Source organism: Chenopodium quinoa, unplaced genomic scaffold (assembly GCF_001683475.1).
Source record: "Chenopodium quinoa cultivar QQ74 unplaced genomic scaffold, ASM168347v1, whole genome shotgun sequence".
Lineage (NCBI taxonomy): Eukaryota > Viridiplantae > Streptophyta > Magnoliopsida > Caryophyllales > Amaranthaceae > Chenopodium > Chenopodium quinoa.
In genome coordinates, this window is record NW_018742864.1 from 1,059,399 (window position 1) to 1,077,793 (window position 18,395).

Genomic DNA, 18,395 nt, shown 5'->3' on the forward strand with positions numbered 1-18,395 from the left:
AAATTTTCTTCCTTTTACTTTAATTTCTGATCCTACTTTAAAGTTGTTGTTTGATAATATTGATTATTGTTAATTTTTATGCTTTTGGTTAGTGATTTAGGTTACTTGCTTAATTCCTTATCTTAATTGCATTATTGAGTGATGATGATAATCTTGATTACTTAAGTGCTTGATTTTCTCTTAATCATGAGTAGTCGATAATCATGAGTATGAGATTTGCATGTAGCTTATATTGATTGGATTGGCCTCCCTTCATTTTAAGCATGAATGCAGGTTTTAATTTGATTGACTGGAAAATTGATGTTTATTTCATCATAGTTAGTTGAGAATTTAAGATTTTGGTCATGTTTCCTCCTATTTATGTTACCATGTAGGAACCCATATTAGATATTCTATGAATTATTAAGTAGATGCTCCTACTTCTTTACTATGATTTGATTGCTTAATTTCCAAATTAGCTTGATGATCATGAATTCATGTGCATTCCCATTCCGTAGAGTTTCATTAATTGTTTACCCCTAGCTAGCTAGCTAGGTTAATATTTCTTTTATCTTGTTTTAGTTCAACTCTTCAAATCTTAATTTTGTATTTTTTTAGTCATTAGTCATTTACAATCCTCACTACCTGTCCTTGTGGATTGACGTCTTGCTTGCATAAGTACTAGTATTAAATTAGTTTGCACTATACTAGTATTAGTTTGAGTTGTCGCCTAGCGCTATTAGCTCTCGCCTGGAACTGCCTTTGTCGTATTGCGCTGACTCATGTCATTGGCGACAGGAGGTATTTTATTCCGAATATGATTTGCTTTAATTCCGTGCTATTTTTCCTATAAATAGGGGTCGTATTTCCCTATTTTTATTCACAATTATCATCTCTCCCTTTCTCTCTCTAAAAGCTAGAAGCTTTCTCTCTCTCTATTCTTTTTCTAAACCTCCCTTTCTCAAAATTCCTCACTCATTAGTCCTAGAAACACCTAGCCAAGTTCGAAGTTGCCTGCCCTAGTTGTGAAAGGTTTGATATTTCTGAGGGGTTTTGCCCCAAACCTTATTACAATTCTTTGATTAGATTTACTATTATTATATTTTTCCTTAAAGTTACATTTGTATTTTTTATTAGAAAGAGGTACGAGGCATCGAAGTAAGTAATGTAATTGTTTTATTGATCTATTGATATAGAAATCATGCTTAAATTATTTCGTGGATTCCTAATATCATGTTAGGATGTAATATTGCTTCCTAGTATCATGTTTAGGGTTAACTAAAATTACTTATATCATGTATATTATTATGATGTTTCCTATTTCTTTCCTAATATCATGTTAGTGTCATGTTAGGGCTAATTGATCTTTAATGTTTAGTTACATGCTAGGGTTTGTTATTAATCTTGTTAGTATCATGCGTAAGATCTTGCTAATATTATTATGCTTTATGGAGATTGAATATATCCTTATTATGATGATGATTGTTATTATTATTGTTATTGTTTGATCATACTTTTATGCATGTTTAAAGGGAATTTGTACTTGTAATCATGCTTAATAAGATAATTAATAATCTTGTTTAGGCTAATATGATTATAATTCAAGTGACACCAACAATAGATTTTATTTGTGGGTTAATATTCAACCAACATAGGTTAAACAGGTTTAGGGTTAATATATTGATTGTATGTTAGTCAGAAAGCACACATGAATACGAGAAGAATAAAGTAGAGGCCTATTTTTAGGGCAAGTTCAATATCTTTTAGGTTGGATTTGTACCTTCATCCCCGAACTTCCAGTCTTGGTTCCAAACCTATTGGAGTTAACGATCTCCTGGATCGTTAAGGGGTGTAACCTTCACCCTATGAACGGTTTACAAGTTCCTAAAACTTGTTGGCAACTCTTTTACTCTAGCTTCCTTCCCTTTGGATGCCACCATGCTTAAGTGTATGATCATAGTGGGGCTCAAGTGTGGGTGCTTGAAATATTCCCTACAAGGTGTGTACAGAAGCCATTAGCTGAGTTTGTAGAAACGTAAGTTTTGAAAACATTAGTCAAAGTAGTCGATAGGAATGGAGAATGATTTAAGACGTTCTACAATCCTAAATCACTCTATATACACCGATACCCATAGAAAAATGTTAGTTCAACAGATAAAAGAGTAAACATATAGAATGCTTATATGACACCAGTGTATCGATGATAAATGAGTTTGGTAGCTTCCTATGCTTGAAGGAATCCACCGGATGACGTTTTATTGAGATACTTTCCATGCCTGAGGAAAGTCAACAGATGAGTTTGGTAGCATTCTATGCTTTAAGAAATCTACAAGATGATACTTTCCATGCTTGAGAAAAGTCGACATATGAATTTGACGGTTTTCTATGCTTCAAGAAATCCACCGGATAATACTTTTCATGCTTAAGGAAAGTCGACAAATGAGTTTGGTATCTTTCTACGCTTGAAGAAATCTATCGGATTATACTTTCCATGCTTGAGGAAATTAAAGTCGACATATGAATCAGGCGGTTTTCTATGCTTGAAGAAATCCACCGGATAATACTTTCCATGCTTGAGGAAAGTCGACAGATGAGTTTGGTAGCTTTCTATGCTTGAAGAAATCTACCGTGTTATACTTTCCATGCTTGAGGAAAGTCGATAGATGATATAATCGTTGACTTCTTTGCCTTGAGAGGTAGAAACGACCGACAATTTTCCATGCTTGAGGAAAAATTTGTCGAATGATTATATTGCAAGTCTCTGTGTATCGGGAACCTTGCGCCGCGAATCGTCTTTGCATGGGAGATGATCACTAAAATGATGATGGTTTGCTTGTCCCCAAACGTGGGTTGTAGTTGGTTCGATTTTCCCGAATGTGGGCTGTAGTTGGTTCGATTGTCCCCGAACATGGGCTGTAGATTGTTCGCTTGTCCCCAAACGTGGGCTGTAGATGGTTCTCTTGTCCCCGAACGTGGGATGCAGTCGGTTTGGTTGTCCCCGAACGTGGGCTGTAGTTGGTTCGCTTGTCCCCGAACGTGGTATGTAGATGGTCCGCTTGTCCCTGGACGTGGGCTGTAGTTGAGACCTGCAAAATAAAATTTGTCAAGGGACTCATATAAACTATGATTGACTTGACCATCTGAATTGACTAAGCTTGACTTGACATGACATGACATGTGTATAACTTGTGTTTGTGTGTGTATATGGTTCGTGTGTGCAAACACAAGCTACAGAAAATGTAAAAGCTAAACTTTTTCGTCATTTTTTATGAGACGAGTGGAAGGTACCGACTTTCTCCCAAAAAGAAAGACGTGAAAAATAAAGTTTTGTTTTTGAACTTCCCTCAATAAAATATTTTTAAAAAGTTTTTGAACTTCCCCAAAAGAAAAATATGAAAAAGAGAATAAGTTTTGAAGTTCCTCCTTGAGCAAGACAAAATGAATCGTATAGATTGATCTGAATTGTTTATCTTAAAAATTATGCATGATGCATGTTCTTAGGCCAAGAGGCTAAGGAAAATTACATCATGTGACAGGATAGATGAATGAACTTAAGTCATGGAGCTAAGCATCATATATAGTGTAAAGAAACGGTCTTGAACGTCACTTAGGTCTGGAATCTAAGCACAAAGTGATTATTGCATAATAAACGTTGCTTAGGTCAAGGAGCTAAGCACGATATGCTTTGTATGATTACAAATCATTGATATATAAATGGTACTAAGCACATTATGCGATGCATGAAACAATGAATATTGCTCAGGTCAGGAAGCTAAGCAAGTATACAACGTTTCTTCTAATGAATGTTGTCATGAAAGATTGTGAAGCATGCACAGTAGGGAAACAAGATTTCATGATAGAGGGTTCCTAAGGGAAAGATGATATGGCTATGTATATGTGCAAGAAGTGTGTGAAAGTGATATTAAGGCTGGCTGCAAAGGTTATGGTGATGGACATATATGTGAGAATAGTAAAAAATGATGACTCTTTAGGCTAGGTAGGCTAAATGATGTGGGTTCAAGTGCCAAAGTCTAGCTCTAGATGGATAGGGGTAAGCATTGGATATTCTTTGACTCGGTCATGCATATGAATGTGGCCGCCCCTCGATGTGAGGTTGTCTATGTATCCGTTAAGAATCAAGCCGAACGTAGCTCTAACCAAACTTTGCACAAGTGTATGTACACCTCAAAGAGTACTTTCAAGGGTTGTAATATGGTTAAATTGATGGTTTAAAGAAGAAAAGGGTACAAGGATCAAGACCCGAGAGAATCCCCAAGATGTGTAATTGTGAATTTAAAAATTTTGAATTTGGCAAGTTTTTGTTCAACATTTCTTTTTTCTTTGATTTTTTTTATTCTTTTTAATTAATGTGGGAAATCTCAGATCATGCGGTCCCTCACTCACTTAGCATTCATGTTTCTTAGGCACGGTACCAAGCACTCGATGAGAGACGCAATTTGAGACGTGATAATAACAAAGACATTGGAACACCTGCCCTTAGACATTGTTTTATTGTTGCTTTATTGTTTTTTTTTCACTTGCTTTTTAAATGTTACACAAATTTCACACTTTCAAATCCCAAGGCTAGGTGAATATGGTTTGAAAATAAGGCCTATCATTAGATGAGGCTCAAATTGGTTAATGAAGAAATGGATGTGTGATTGAATGGTTAATGGGAAATAATGGGTTGCAAAGGTGCCTTAAATCATTGGTATATCTTGTGTTCGGTACGGTGATTGATTTTTTTTTTTTCTTTTCTTGTTGTTTTTTTTTTTTTTTTTTTTTGCTAATCACATGATCGATTGTAAGAAAGAGATGCTCATTTTGAAGAAGGTAAGAAATGTGACACATAGACACATGGATAAGGAGAACCTATGCTAGACTTTTTAGGGGGGGTTGAAACAAAAGAAGAAGAAAACATGAAATCTTGGTGAGAAGCTTGCATCGTGCTTTGTCTTCGTGGTTTTTTATGAGTTACTTCTTGCCGCCTAATGAGGAAAGAAGTTTGTTTTTGTTGATGCTTTGATTGGAATGAAAGAAGGAAGGAGTGACGTTCCCCTTATTCTTCCAACTATTTCCTAGTGATTTTAGACTCAATTACTGTGTAAGGATGAACTCAGTTAATGCATTTACTCAATACTCGAATTGGAAAGGAAGAGTGTATGAAACAATTTTGAAAAATGATGGGAAATACTCCACTCATTCCTACTATACGACGGAAAACAATTCATGCATGCTCCTAGTATATGGTCATAAATAATATAGTGCATTACTCGATGACAAAGTGTGTGCAATGAGTTAACATGTGTGATTAGGTGAGCTTATTAAGACTCGTGGTATGATTTCATGGCTAGACATGAGGACACTGTGAAAAACAAAGGACCCAATGACCAAATAGCACGGAAGACTAAAAAACAAACTAACTTGATTAATTTTGTCTAATTTTAATATTTACGCTATTTACTAGGTGTTTTGGGTGTTTTTGTCCCTCGGGAGGGTTACGTCACAAAGATTGGTCTGGCTGAGTTGTACCTGCAAAAACAACGGAGACTTCGGGTGGTTGGAGCTCCACCTCCGAAGATCAAGTTAGTAACTTCAAAGAGAATAAAGAGTACGGAAATTTGGGTGGGGATCTGCTTGGATTCCAAGATCAGGTGTTTCTCTGATGAGAGAGAATGTAGGTGTAATAAACGATTCAATGTGTCCCCAAAATGGGGAAATATCTCCCTATTTATAGGGTCGTTGGAGAATGTGCCCCTATCTTGGTAACTTGACCTAGATTTTAGTGGGTTGCGCCGTTTTACGGCGCTCCTAGAGATTTGGGCCCTTGAAGGCCGCCATTTCAAAGGCTTATCTAAGGGGGCCACATGTTAAGAGGATATTGGGCCACTTGGGCCATCCTGAGCTCACCACGTGGCCTCCTCTCATTGGTCCACTTGTCTATGGTATTTTTACCCTAAATATTTGCCCCTCATAGGGGTCACGTGCATGTCACGTGGGGTCTGTGACATGTGTCCGAGGTGAACAGTAACAACGGATAGTAAAATTTAAATTTCAAACAGGAATGCCCCCGTTTTCACCTTCTATAAATACAAGTTTCACTAGTAGAAAATATCAAAATTGCACCCCCTAATTGGCACCGGTTCAGTCCAAACCGGTGCCAAAAATGGCCTACAAAATTGGTGGGAAGCTAAACCAGAGTAAAAGGCATCGGTTCACTTCAAACCGGTGCCAAAAACATAAAGGCCACCGGTTTGAACCAGTGCCTTTTTGAACCGGAGCCATTAAATATTAAAAAAAAAAAAAAAAAAAAAAACCGGCCCATTAAAACCCTCCCAACCTTAACATATTCACTCATCTCCCCTCCTCTCGGCCGTTTCTCTTTCTCTCTCCTCCTCTCTTCCTCTTTCTCTCTCCTCTCCTCCTCTTTCTCGATCTCCTTCTCCTCCTTCTATTTCTCTTCCCTCATCTCCTTCTCCCTGGTGTCCTCCTCCCTTCTTGCATTCGAAAAATTCCAACATGCAAAACCGTCCTCCTTTCTTTCAATCGATTTCTTGGTATTTTTTTTCGATTTTAATTTTTTTTTTTTACGATTTCAGGGGGGTTTTTTATTCGATTTTAACTTTGATAGATTTTTATTTTGTTTTGATTATTATTTTTGATTTCTGGTTCTTTTTTATTCAAATTTAATACGTTTTTCTTCGATTTTGATTTATTTTTCTTCGAATTCCGGGTATTTGTTTTTTCGGTTTCATTTTTGGGTATTTGTTTTTCGATTTCATTTCTGGGTAATTGATTTTGATTTCATTTTTCGCTATTTGTTTTTCGATTTCATTTCTGGGTATTTGTTTTTCGATTTCTACGTATTATTATTGTTTTTCGATTTTGATTCATTTTCCGATTATTATTTTTTTGCGATTTCTGGGTATTTTTTCGTTTTTTTTTTTTTTTTAATTTTCTGGGTTTTTAACTAATTTTCGATTTTATTTTTTTTTTTATTTTTTTAATTTTCTAGGTTTTAATTTTTTTCGATTTTAATTTTTTTTCGATTTTCTGGGTTTTAATTTAATTTTTTCTTCATTTTCTGGATTTTTCAGGATTTTCAACTAATTTTCGATTTTAATTTTTTCGTTTTTCTTGGTTTTAATTTTTTTTTCGATTTTAATTTTTTCGATTTTTTTTTTAATTTTTTGGGTTTTAAACTAATTTTCGATTTTAATTTTTTTTGTTTTTTTTAATTTTCTGGGTTTTAATTTTTTTTCGATTTTAATTTTTTTCGATTTTCAAGGTTTTAATTTAATTTTTTCTTCATTTTCTGGATTTTCAACTAATTTTTTATTTTAATTTTTTCGATTTTCTGGGTTTTAATTTTTTTTCGATTTTTTTAATTTTCTGGGTTTTTAACTAATTTTCGCAGCTAATACATTTTAATTGATTTTTTTGGATGAACTAATTGGCGCAGGTATACTATTTGCTTTGCAAGCCCAAAATATTGCACATAATCGAAGAATCAAGAATAAAGAATATTGATTTAGATGTTTTGGGTTTTTTTTTATTGTGATGTTGTAATATTTTTTTTTTATTTATATTGTAGTTCTTTTTTATTTATTTATATGTGGTAATTGTTTAATTTTATAATTCGTATATTGTAATTTTTTCTTGATTATATACTGTAAATTTTCGGTTATATTCAATGATATTCGATTAATATGTTGTTGTTCTTATTTATTTTAGTCAATTTGATTTTTAAGTGAAAAATGACAACAACAAAAATATATATATATATTTTTTGGGGTTCTTTGGCACCGGTTAACCGTTGCCAAAAACTTTGAAATACTTTTCTGTGGGCTTTTTTGGCGCCGGTTAACCGGTGCCAATTTCGATTTTTGGCACCGGTTTGAACCGGTGCCTTTTTAAAACCCTTTTTGGCACCCCCCACATTGGAACCGGTTCAAACCGGTGCCTTAGGCCGGGTTTGAACCGGTGCCAAATTCATTTTTTCACGTAGTGTTTACCTCCCCCTTTTTCTCTCACTTCATTTTCATTTGACTTTATAGAGAGAGAAAGAGAGATTTTTAGAGAGAGATTCTCTGCCTCCGTCTGCGTCAAAGTTTTTCGTATTTCTGCGTGCTAACGCTGCAACACTCGGTTCACCGTCTGTAGCTGTTTTCAGATTTATCAGAGCTAAAGTAAGGTAACCACCTGTACCATATTTAGTTTTTCTCTTTTTCAACTTGTATACATTCTTTCTCCGCCTGTATACATAGTTTAGAAATAAAAATGAGTTCTCAATCCACACACTCGGCACTGCCTAGGACTGCCGGTCCCCCGGAACGGCTGAGTCTAGAACAGGGGATGCCTTTTCTGGACTGTCAGAATCGATGTGCTCATCTCCGAATTCCTCCCTCTCTGTGTCTATGCATGACACAATGGCTAGAATGAAACTGATGGCCAGAAGGTCTAAGAGTCGGCGCACTATGTCAGTGCCAGCCGATGAGGTTGTTCCGGATGGGGAACAGGAGGATTTAGAGGAGAGCGGTTCTGATAAAGAGGTTCCCTCTACTTCCGGGAGCTCAGGCGTACGGGAGGAAGGCGGTGAGGAAGTCGCCTCCTCTAATGGAACCGGCGATGATGAGGCCAGTGAAGGGTAAAGGGCCGAATCTTCTGGCTCTGACCATGACAACTTTGCGGCTGACTATCAGCAGCCACCTAAAGTCGCTGACAACCCTAACAATAAAAGTACTAGAATGTTGTCGGGTGACATTGCCCTGTTAAAAAACGGCTTTGGAGCTTTTAAAGATAAGCACCCCTTCGGAAAGGGTGGGACATTATCGTCCCGCCTGCTGACGCAGTAATGGCATGGGACGATGACGTTGATAATGCAGAACATTACTTTGTTGGCTACGAGGCGGTCATAGAAGCCGGCATCCGGTTCCCCCTCCATACCAGATTAGGAAAATCCTGAAGGGGTATGATCTAGGAGTTTGGAAGCTCACCCCCAACTCGTGGGTGAACATTTTGAGTTACATCACCACCTACGAGCTCCAGAACATAAATCCCAGCTTCTCCGCCTTCGCTCATATGCATTACTTGAGCAAGGCACCAGGCGGTCATGGGGCATGGTACACTCTTTCCATCTTGCCCCAGTATTTGATGAGTTTGGACAAGGTGTCCAAATTGTCCGGGTGGAAAGATAAGTTTTATTTAATTTCTTCTCCAACTCTGAGACACAACCGGACACTGCGCCTGTACAACACGGAACCGGCGCTTCTAGGCAGGAAATGCCCTCTCCCGGAGCTATACACTAAGGCCCGGGAGAAAATAATGTATCCGGGTTTCTATGAAACCACTACTGAGCCCATGGGGGATGGGACTCATATTATAGTTCAAACAAACTGGATCCCCCACCTGGACTATGTAGGCGTCGTTCAAAGTGCGCCTACGTAAAAGCATGTGTGAATATGCTTGGCACTCATAGGAAGTGGGAATTGACATAATAAGATTAGGGACAAGGAAAGTAGGGAGCCGCCAACAAGTTTTTAAGGAACTTGTAAATTGTTCACGGATCATAAAAGGCAACCACGAATAAGGGACAACGATAGGCAACAACGATTGACCCTTGAAGGTTATACCCCATTCATAATCCATGAGATTACTAACTCCGTATGGTTCGGAACCACTAAAGGAGGATCGGAGATGATGGTACGAAGTGAGTCATGGAGTCACATTCGCCCGTATTGGCCTCTACTCGATTCTTATAGTGAAAAGTATTCCTGCGATCTCAAAGGCATACAAACAAAATATTCAATTTGGTCCAAACTATTATTAAGCTAAATCGGTTTAATATTAATGCAACATATAATTCTAAAATATTTTTGATCACTTTAATTAAAAACAAGATTAAAAAGTATCCTAAACCGTTTGTCCAAATTATCTTATTAGGCGTGATTTTCAATTACATATTCCCTTTAAACATGCAATATAGTGATCATAAATATAATAAAATAAACATTAATATTAGAAACAATTTAACAATAATAGAGTTAGTCAAATAAAATATAAAATAACCTAATCATAATGCTAGCAATATTAAAATAAAATAAGAGTAATTAAATTAATTAATTACTCACATTCCGCGCGTTCCTTTAAATTGCTACATCATGAATAAATTGTTAGTAACTTTAATAAAAATATAAATAAAATGAAAATTAAATCAAAACAATTAAATTAATAAAAATAGATATGATTTGGTCCAAACCCTCAGTCAATTATACCTTTCACGCCTTGGTTTAAGGACAGAACCTCGGGTTAAGTATGGATTCTTTTGAGTGCTTAGGGGAAGAAATGAAAGAATAAGGAGGATAGTGTTTAGGCTAAAGAGGGAGAAAAGAATTATTTTTTTATCAAGCATTTTGATGAGTGAAAAAGGGATTATATGACCTCTAATTATAGGGAAAAAAGAGGGTCGAAGAATTAAGAAAAGATCGAGTTCGAATCGGATTAAAACTCTTGCGATAAACAACAGTTTTTGCAGTTTTTGTTTTTATCATATCTTTTGATCCAAAAATTTTAATTAAGATGAATGAGACATAGTTGGAAAGATCTTGAAGTCTACTTTCTAACCCAATTAAAATTAGATTAAAATATTTTGTATAACAAAGATATAGCCGAAATAGTGAGACGGTGTCAGTTTTGGATAGAGTTTGACATTTTATTCATATCTTTTACGTTATAGCTCGGAATTGATATTATAATATATCATTGGAAAGATTATTTCAAGGGCTATCCAACCATATAAAATTAAGATAAAAAATATGAGGCACAAAATTCATATCTGTCTATCTTTGAACGTTTTCAATTCGGATAGAATTAGGACTTTCAAAAAAAGGAATTTTATTCAATTTCAAACTCTTTAATCTTATCTTTTCAAAAAGGATAATTAAGATCTTTTAGAAACTTCTAGAAGATTCTAATTAAACCTAATTGGTTTATCAATTGGATTAAATCATTAGACCCTCCACATGATCATTTGGTCGTAGGTAAGGTGGGCTTAGGTTCGGTTTTGGCTTAGTATAATATTGAGTCGTTATAACTCGGATTTTGTAGACACCTAAAAATGTCTCCCCAAAACCAAACCCGATGATTAATAACCTTTCACGCCACTATTGGTCGGTTTCAGTATTTAATCCCGAGAGTGCTTAAAAAATCGTATTTTATTAAATTCGTATTTTTTAATAGTCCATGGATTAGTCTTGATGTTTGGTAAAATCATAGTTTTAATTTCAGCCCAAACTTATTATTTAATTTTAGCTCAAACCTTTTATTTTATTTTATTGTTTTATTTTTTTTTTTGGCCCAAACCTTTTATTTATTTTATTTACTTATTTTTTTTTATTTTAGCCCAAATAATAATAAATCAGAAAAAGGCTCGAAATTATCAATCGACACTTAAAATGCTGAACAAAATTAGGGTTAAAAATGAATTTAGACGGAAAAGCAAACTGAAAATTCCCGCGCCACGGCAGCTGTCCACCGTGTCACGGGAAACTTTCCCGGCTGTCGGTGGGATTTCCCGTGACACGGGAAACCTGTTGTGACACGGGAATTTCCGTGTCCTTTCCGCGTAAACCCTTAACGCGTTTTCTCCCCCATTTACTAAATATTTCCCGCGTCACACAAAATTTGCACCGTGTCACGGGAATGTTTCCCGTTTGACAGTGGAATTTCCCGTGTCACGGTACAGTTTGCCATGTTGCGGGATACTTTTTTTAGGGTTTTTATCATTTTAGGGTTCCGTGTGTTCCCTCAGCACATTTTTTCTATAAATACCCCCTCATTTCTGATGTACGGGGCATCAATTAATTCTCTATTTTTCTCTCTTCTATGCTCTAGCCTAAACACTAGCCTACCCTTCTTCTTTCAAAATTCCTTCTTCAAGTACTCCAAGGAGTCCATACTTTACTCGTGGTTCTGTCCTTAAGCCAAGGCGTGAAAGGTAGAACTGTTTGAGGGTTTGGCCCCAAATCAATTCTATTTAATTTAATTTAATTATTGTTTTATTATTATTTCCTTGAAGTTACTAACTCGTTTATTATTTTGTAGTTGCAAACAAACAGAATCAAAGTAAGAATTATGTTCCTTTTATTTCTATTATTTTTCTAACGATTTTGTATTGTTAAAATTATTGTTAAATTGCTTCCAATATTAATGTTTATTCTATTATTTTTATGATCACCATATTGCATGTTAAAGGGAATATGTAATTGAAAATCACGCCTAATAAGATAATTTGGACAACCGGTGTAGGTTTCTTTTTAATCTTCTTATTTATTAAAGTGATCACTAAGATTTTAGAATTATGTGTTGCATTAATATTCAACCAATTTAGCTTAATAATAGTTTGGAGCAAATTGAATCTTTGTTTATATGCCGTTGAGATCGCAGGATTCACTTTTCACTAAAAGAATCGAGTAGAGGCCAATACGGGCGAATATGACTCCGTGACTCACTTCGTACCATCATCCCCGATCCTCCTTTCGTGGTTCCAAACCATATGGAGTTAGTAATCTCATGGATTATGAATGGGGTGTCACCTTCACGGGTCAATCGTTGTTGCCTTTCGTTGTCCCTTTATTGTGGTTGCCTTTTTTATGATCCGTGAATGGTTTACAAATTCCTAAAAACTTGTGGCGGCTCCCTACTTTATTTGTCCCTAATCGTATTATGTCAATTCCCACTTTCTATGTGTGCCAAGCATATTCACACATGCTTTTAACGTAGGCGCACTTCGAATGACGCCTACAGATTTGGGCTTATAATATATCGTTGGAAAGCTCTTTTAAAACCCCATCCAAATATTTAATCATTGGACCCATATTTTGGACCAAAATAAACTAGATTAAACATTTTTATAAAAAGGACACAAAATAAATGATTTTAAAGGACACGAAATGAATTATTTTGGGTTTAAAGGCACAAAAAGAGGAAAATAAGTTATGGTTTAGGGAAATGGGATAAGAGTTGGGATGGTTTTATGAAATGGAAATACGGATTTAAGCACTCCAAGATTAAATACTCAACCCGACCACTAATGGAGGTGAAAGATTGTTCATCATCGGGTTTGGTTTTGAGGAGATATTTTTAGGTGTCTACAGAAGCCCCCACTTTGACTGAGTTTGTAGAAACGTCAGTTTTGAAAATGATAGCCAAATTAGTCGATAGGGATGGAGAATGATTTAAGACGTTCTGCAATCCTAAATCACTTTGTATACGCCGATACCTGAAAAAATTTTAATTCCACAGATAAAAGAGTAAAGGATTGAATGCTTATCTGACACCAGTGTATCGGTCACAAATGAGTTTGGTATTTTCCTATGCTTGAAGGAATCCACTGGATTACGTTTGTTGAAATGCTTTCCATGCTTGAGGAAAGCCAACAGATGAGTTTGGTAGCTTTCTAAGCCTGAAGAAACCTACCGGATGACACTTTCCATGCTTGAGGAAAGTTGACAGATGATGAGATTGCAAGTCTTTGTGTATCGAGAACCTTGCGTCATGAAAAGATGGTGGTTCGATTGTCCCCGAACGTGGATTGTAGATGGTTCGCTTGTCCCCGGACGTGGGCAGTAGTTGGTTCTCTTGTCCCCGAACGTGGGCTGTAATTGGTTCGCTTGTCACCGAACGTGGGCTGGAATTGGTCCGCTTGTCCCCAAACGTGGGCTGTAAATGGTTCGCTTGTCCCCGAACGTGGGCTGTAAATGGTTCGCTTGTCCCCAAACGTGGGCTGTAGATGGTCCGCTTGTCCCCGGACGTGGGATGTAAATGGTCCGCTTGTCCCCGGACGTGAGCTATAGATGAGACCTGCAAAATAAAATTTACCAAGGGACTCGTATATACAGTGATTGACTTGACCAACTGACTTGACCAAGTTTGACTTGACATGACATGACATGTGTATGACTTATGATTGTGTGTGTCTTGAGTGAGTGTGTGCACTGACATAAGCAATTAAAAATGCAAGAGCAAAAAATTTCCGTCATTTTTGTCATGAGTGGAGGGTACCGACTTTCTCCCGAAAAAGAAAGACGTGAAAAATGAAGTTTTGTTTTTAAACTTCCCCAAAATAAAAGTCAAGATAAAAAAGGGAAGAAGTTTTGAACTTCCTTGTTGAGCAAGACAGATGAATCACATGGATTTTCTTCTTGTCATATTGAACTGGTCGTTTTGAGTATATTGTATGCATGATGCATGTTCTTAGGCTAGGAGACTAAGGGCAATTACGTCATGTGACACGATAGGTGAATGAACTTCGGTCATGGAGCTAAGCATCATATATGGTGTAAAGAAACGATCTTGAACATTACTTAGGTCTTGAAGCTAAGCACGTATATATAGATGAAGTGATCGATGAGTATCGCATAACATAGGTCAAGGAGCTAAGCACGATATGTGATGTATGAAACAATGAACATTGTTTAGGTCTAGAAGCTAAGCAAGTATACAATGTCTCTTTTGATGTTGTCTTGAAAGATGACGAAACATGCACAGTATTGAAGTAAGATTTCATGATAGAGGGTTCCTAGAAGGAAAGGTGATATGGATATGTGTGTGTAAGTGAAGTGTGTGAATGTGATACTAAGGCTGGCTGCAAGGGTTATGGCGATGGAAAGAGATGTGAGAAGAGTCAAAGATGATGACTCTTTAGGCTAGATAGGCAAAATGATGTGGGTTCAAGCCCCCAAGTCTAGCTCTAAATGGGTAGGGTCATAGGATTAAGAATTGGATATTCTTCGACTCGATCATGCATATGAATGTAGTCGCACCTCAATGTGAGGTTGCCTACGTATCTGTTAGGAATCAGGCCGAACGTAGCTCTAACCAAACTTTGCACAAGTGTGTACACCTTAAAGAGGTCTTTCAAGGGTTGTAATGTGGTTAAGCTGATGGTTTAAGGAAGAAAGGGGTAAAAAACTCAAGACCCGAGAGAAGCCCCCAAGATATGCAATTATGTATTAAACTTTGCAAGTTTTATTTTTCATATATTTTTTTTTTATTTTGAATTTTTTTTTTTTTTAGTTCTTTTGAATCAATGTAGGCAATCTCAGATCATGCGGTCCATCACTCACTTAGAATTCATGTTTCTCAGGTACAGTACCAAGCACTCGATGAGAGAAACAAATTGAGACGTGTTCATATCAAAGACATTGGAACACTTGCCTTTAGACATTGTTTTTTTGTTGCTTTGCTGCTTTTGTTTTTTGTACTTGCTTTTTGAATGTTATACAATTACACATCTTCCAATCCCAGGCTTAAGTGAATGTGGATTGAATAAAAAAGGTCAATCAATAGACGAGGCTCAAAGTGGTTGACGAAAAATGAATATGTTATTAAGCTGTTAATAGGAAATGACAGGGTTGCAAAGGTGCCTCAAGTCATTGGTGTACCTTACCTTCGACCCAATGAATATGATTGGGTCGTAGGTAAGGTGGGCTTAGGTTCGGTTTGGGCTCATTTTAATATTTTGGCCGTAACTTATTCGTTATAACTCGGATTTGGGCTTATAATATATCGTTGGAAAGATCTTTTAAAGCCCATCCAAATATTTAATCATTGGACCCATCTTATGGACCAAAATAAAATGGATTAAACGTTTTTATTAAACGGACACGAAATGAATGATTTTAAAGGACACGAAATGAATTATTTTTGGTTTAAAGGCACAAAAAGAGGAAAATAAGTTATGGTTTGGGGAAATGGGATAGGATTTGGGTTGGTTATATGAAATGGAAATATGGATTTAAGCACTCCAAGATTAAATACTCAACCCGACCACTAATGGCGGTGAAAGGTTGATCATCATTGGGTTTGGTTTTGGGGAGACATTTTTAGGTGTCTACAGACTACTTCAAGGACGAATGCTTCTTGTCCGCCTGTGGGTTAAGTCCCATTTTTCCCAAGGGTAGATCCACTTGCATCCGGAGTGTTTGTTATTTTATTCTTTTATTACAAACTTTCCATAATTTCTTCTAACTTTAATTCTATTCATGCAGCCGACGCCTCACTACTACAAAAAAGGCCAAAGAGACCCGTTAGAAATAGCATAAGAGACCTGTTTAGAAGAGGTCTCTAGCTCACAGGTCTCTTTGCTAAAGAAACCTGTTCAACTGAACAGGTCTCTTTGTTATCAATAAGAGACCTGTTATGTAAGGTAACAGGTCTCTTCGCATGTATATACATCATATATTTACGAGAAGGGGAAGAGACCTGTTATTTCATACAACAGGTCTCTTTGATAGCCATAAAGAGACCTGTTTTGTCAGGTAACGGGTCTCTTTATAATTTTTCTTTTTTAAAAAAAAATTATAAATTGACGATATATATTTATTATTTTGTAATTATTCTACTAAAATTGAAAATTACAAAACCAAAAAATTAGATAAATTTACATAAACTTACATAATTATGGAATTTACTAGTAGTAACATTTACAAGTATATACGAACAATAATTTACATGTATAAGAGAATTTATGGAACAAGTAAATAATAACTAATGGAAATAATAATTTACAATAAGTTATCAAAACTAACAACATTCCCACAAATTTTATACGGCAAGTGAATCCAACCATCTCTTTGGTAATTTCTTTAGCCCTCCATATATCAGCTAAGCAAGTTTCTTGAATTGGTCATCTGGCCTCTAAAAACCTGTATACCATTAAGAGAATCAATAAAAAAAAAAAAAAAAAAAAAAGCTTCAAGGGTTATAATTCAGGTTAAAAACTAGACATCAACAACATAAACACAACCTTACACGATTTAAACATCAATAACAAAATTAAGGGGATAAAATCATATATTATCCCATATGCAATCTTCACCGCATAAATCAACTCTTGGGCACCTAAATCATCTTTTATACAAAATAAACCCAGAAAAATCATCAATATTAAAGTAATCAATTGACCTAAACAGCAAACTGCAAAGGAAATAATATACTTAATTTAACATTAAAAAAAACGAAAAACCCAAGAAAATACCATCAATAACAAACCCCTATAAACCAACCCTAAGCCTTAACCTCTAACAAACCGCCCACACCCCCGTGAAAACCACCCCAACCCCCGTATAAACTACACTCACCCCCGTGAAAACCATCCCGACCTCGTAATAAACCGACCCAACCTCGTCATAAACCGACCCAACCCCGTGAAAAACCAACCCCTAGTGAAAATACCCCAATCCCGTAAGACACTAGCCACCAACGAAAAAACCAAAAACTACCCAATCTAAACTATAGCAACCTATTTTTTAAAAAAGAAACAAACAAACCATAAACCATTGCCATAGAAACACCTTGTCAACAACCCAAAAACTTTTCAGAATTAAATTGATATGGAAACATACCTTTTTAAGACTAATTCAATTGTAGAATTATTTAGGCAAATTTGACCATAAGACTCTAGATCTGGAGTATTTATGGTCATAATAGACGTTGAAAGCCTCAAACTTTGAGTTAAAAGAAGAAGGCAACGCCGGTGTTGAAGGAAGATGCAGCGTCGTTAATGAGGAGGAGTTAATTGCTTCGTGAGAAATAAAAATGAGAAATGAGATGAGACAAGTGATGAGGTGAAAGAGAAAGAGACGTATAAAGGGGAACAAGAAAAGAGATTCATATGAACATGACTGATAATGAGCTGTATAAATGAATAAGAATTAAAAAGGGAATTTTTTTTTCTTAAAAAAAAAACAAAGAAAAGGCGAGAGTACGCTAGTTGTGGTGGGTCCTTAATCCTTATGCGCATATATAAGAGACCCGTTCAGCAAACCAACAGGTCTCTTATTTTCGTCCCAAAATCTCATGTGGGTCCTTTGACATTTTAGAGACCTGTTATCTCTAATATTAGGTCTCTTATATCAAAGAGACCTGCTGTATTAACCAACAGGTCTCTTATTATAGGTCTCTTTTGCCATTTTTGTAGTAGTGCCTTAAAGATGGTTGATCCGGCCAAGACTTCGGCTAAGTCGGCGACGCTGCTGCACAAGGAGGCTGCTATTGCAAGGAAAGCAGCCGTTAAAGCGAAAGAGTCCAAGAAGGGCGGGGTAAGACCTCCTGTCTTAGTATAAATTTTTTATTTTTTATTTTTTATTTTTTTTACTAAGGCAATTTACCGGTTGGGTATACTTAACCTTTTTCATTTTGCAGCACTCTTTAAAACGTGTGCCACGATCCTTCTCCAAGCTTTTCAAAAGGCAAGGAGAGGATCTAGAAAAGGCTCTGGCTGCGAAGGCCGCTAGAAAGGACCCTCCCCGGTCAAACTCTTCTGCCAAATCCGATCGTCCCACGCCCGGTGGCAAATCCCCTACTGCAATGAAGATTCTGAGTGAAGGCTCAGAGCGTTCGCAGCAAGAAGCGTC

General features: G+C 36.3%; 1 protein-coding gene across 2 annotated transcripts in view; it reads right to left on the reverse strand.

The window, feature by feature from the left end:
• Nucleotides 1-16,379: 16,379 nt before the first annotated feature.
• Nucleotides 16,380-18,395, reverse strand: part of LOC110726178 (histidine-containing phosphotransfer protein 5-like) — a 66,303-nt gene continuing 64,287 nt past the window's right edge. Inside the window, exon 7 of one of the 2 annotated variants that reach the window (XM_021905634.1) lies at nt 16,380-16,685. In XM_021905634.1, coding sequence (XP_021761326.1) covers nt 16,641-16,685 — 45 coding nt within the window. In that variant the 3' untranslated portion in view covers nt 16,380-16,640. The remainder of the gene's footprint in view (nt 16,686-18,395) is intronic. The other variant, XM_021905632.1, reaches the window with a different exon arrangement.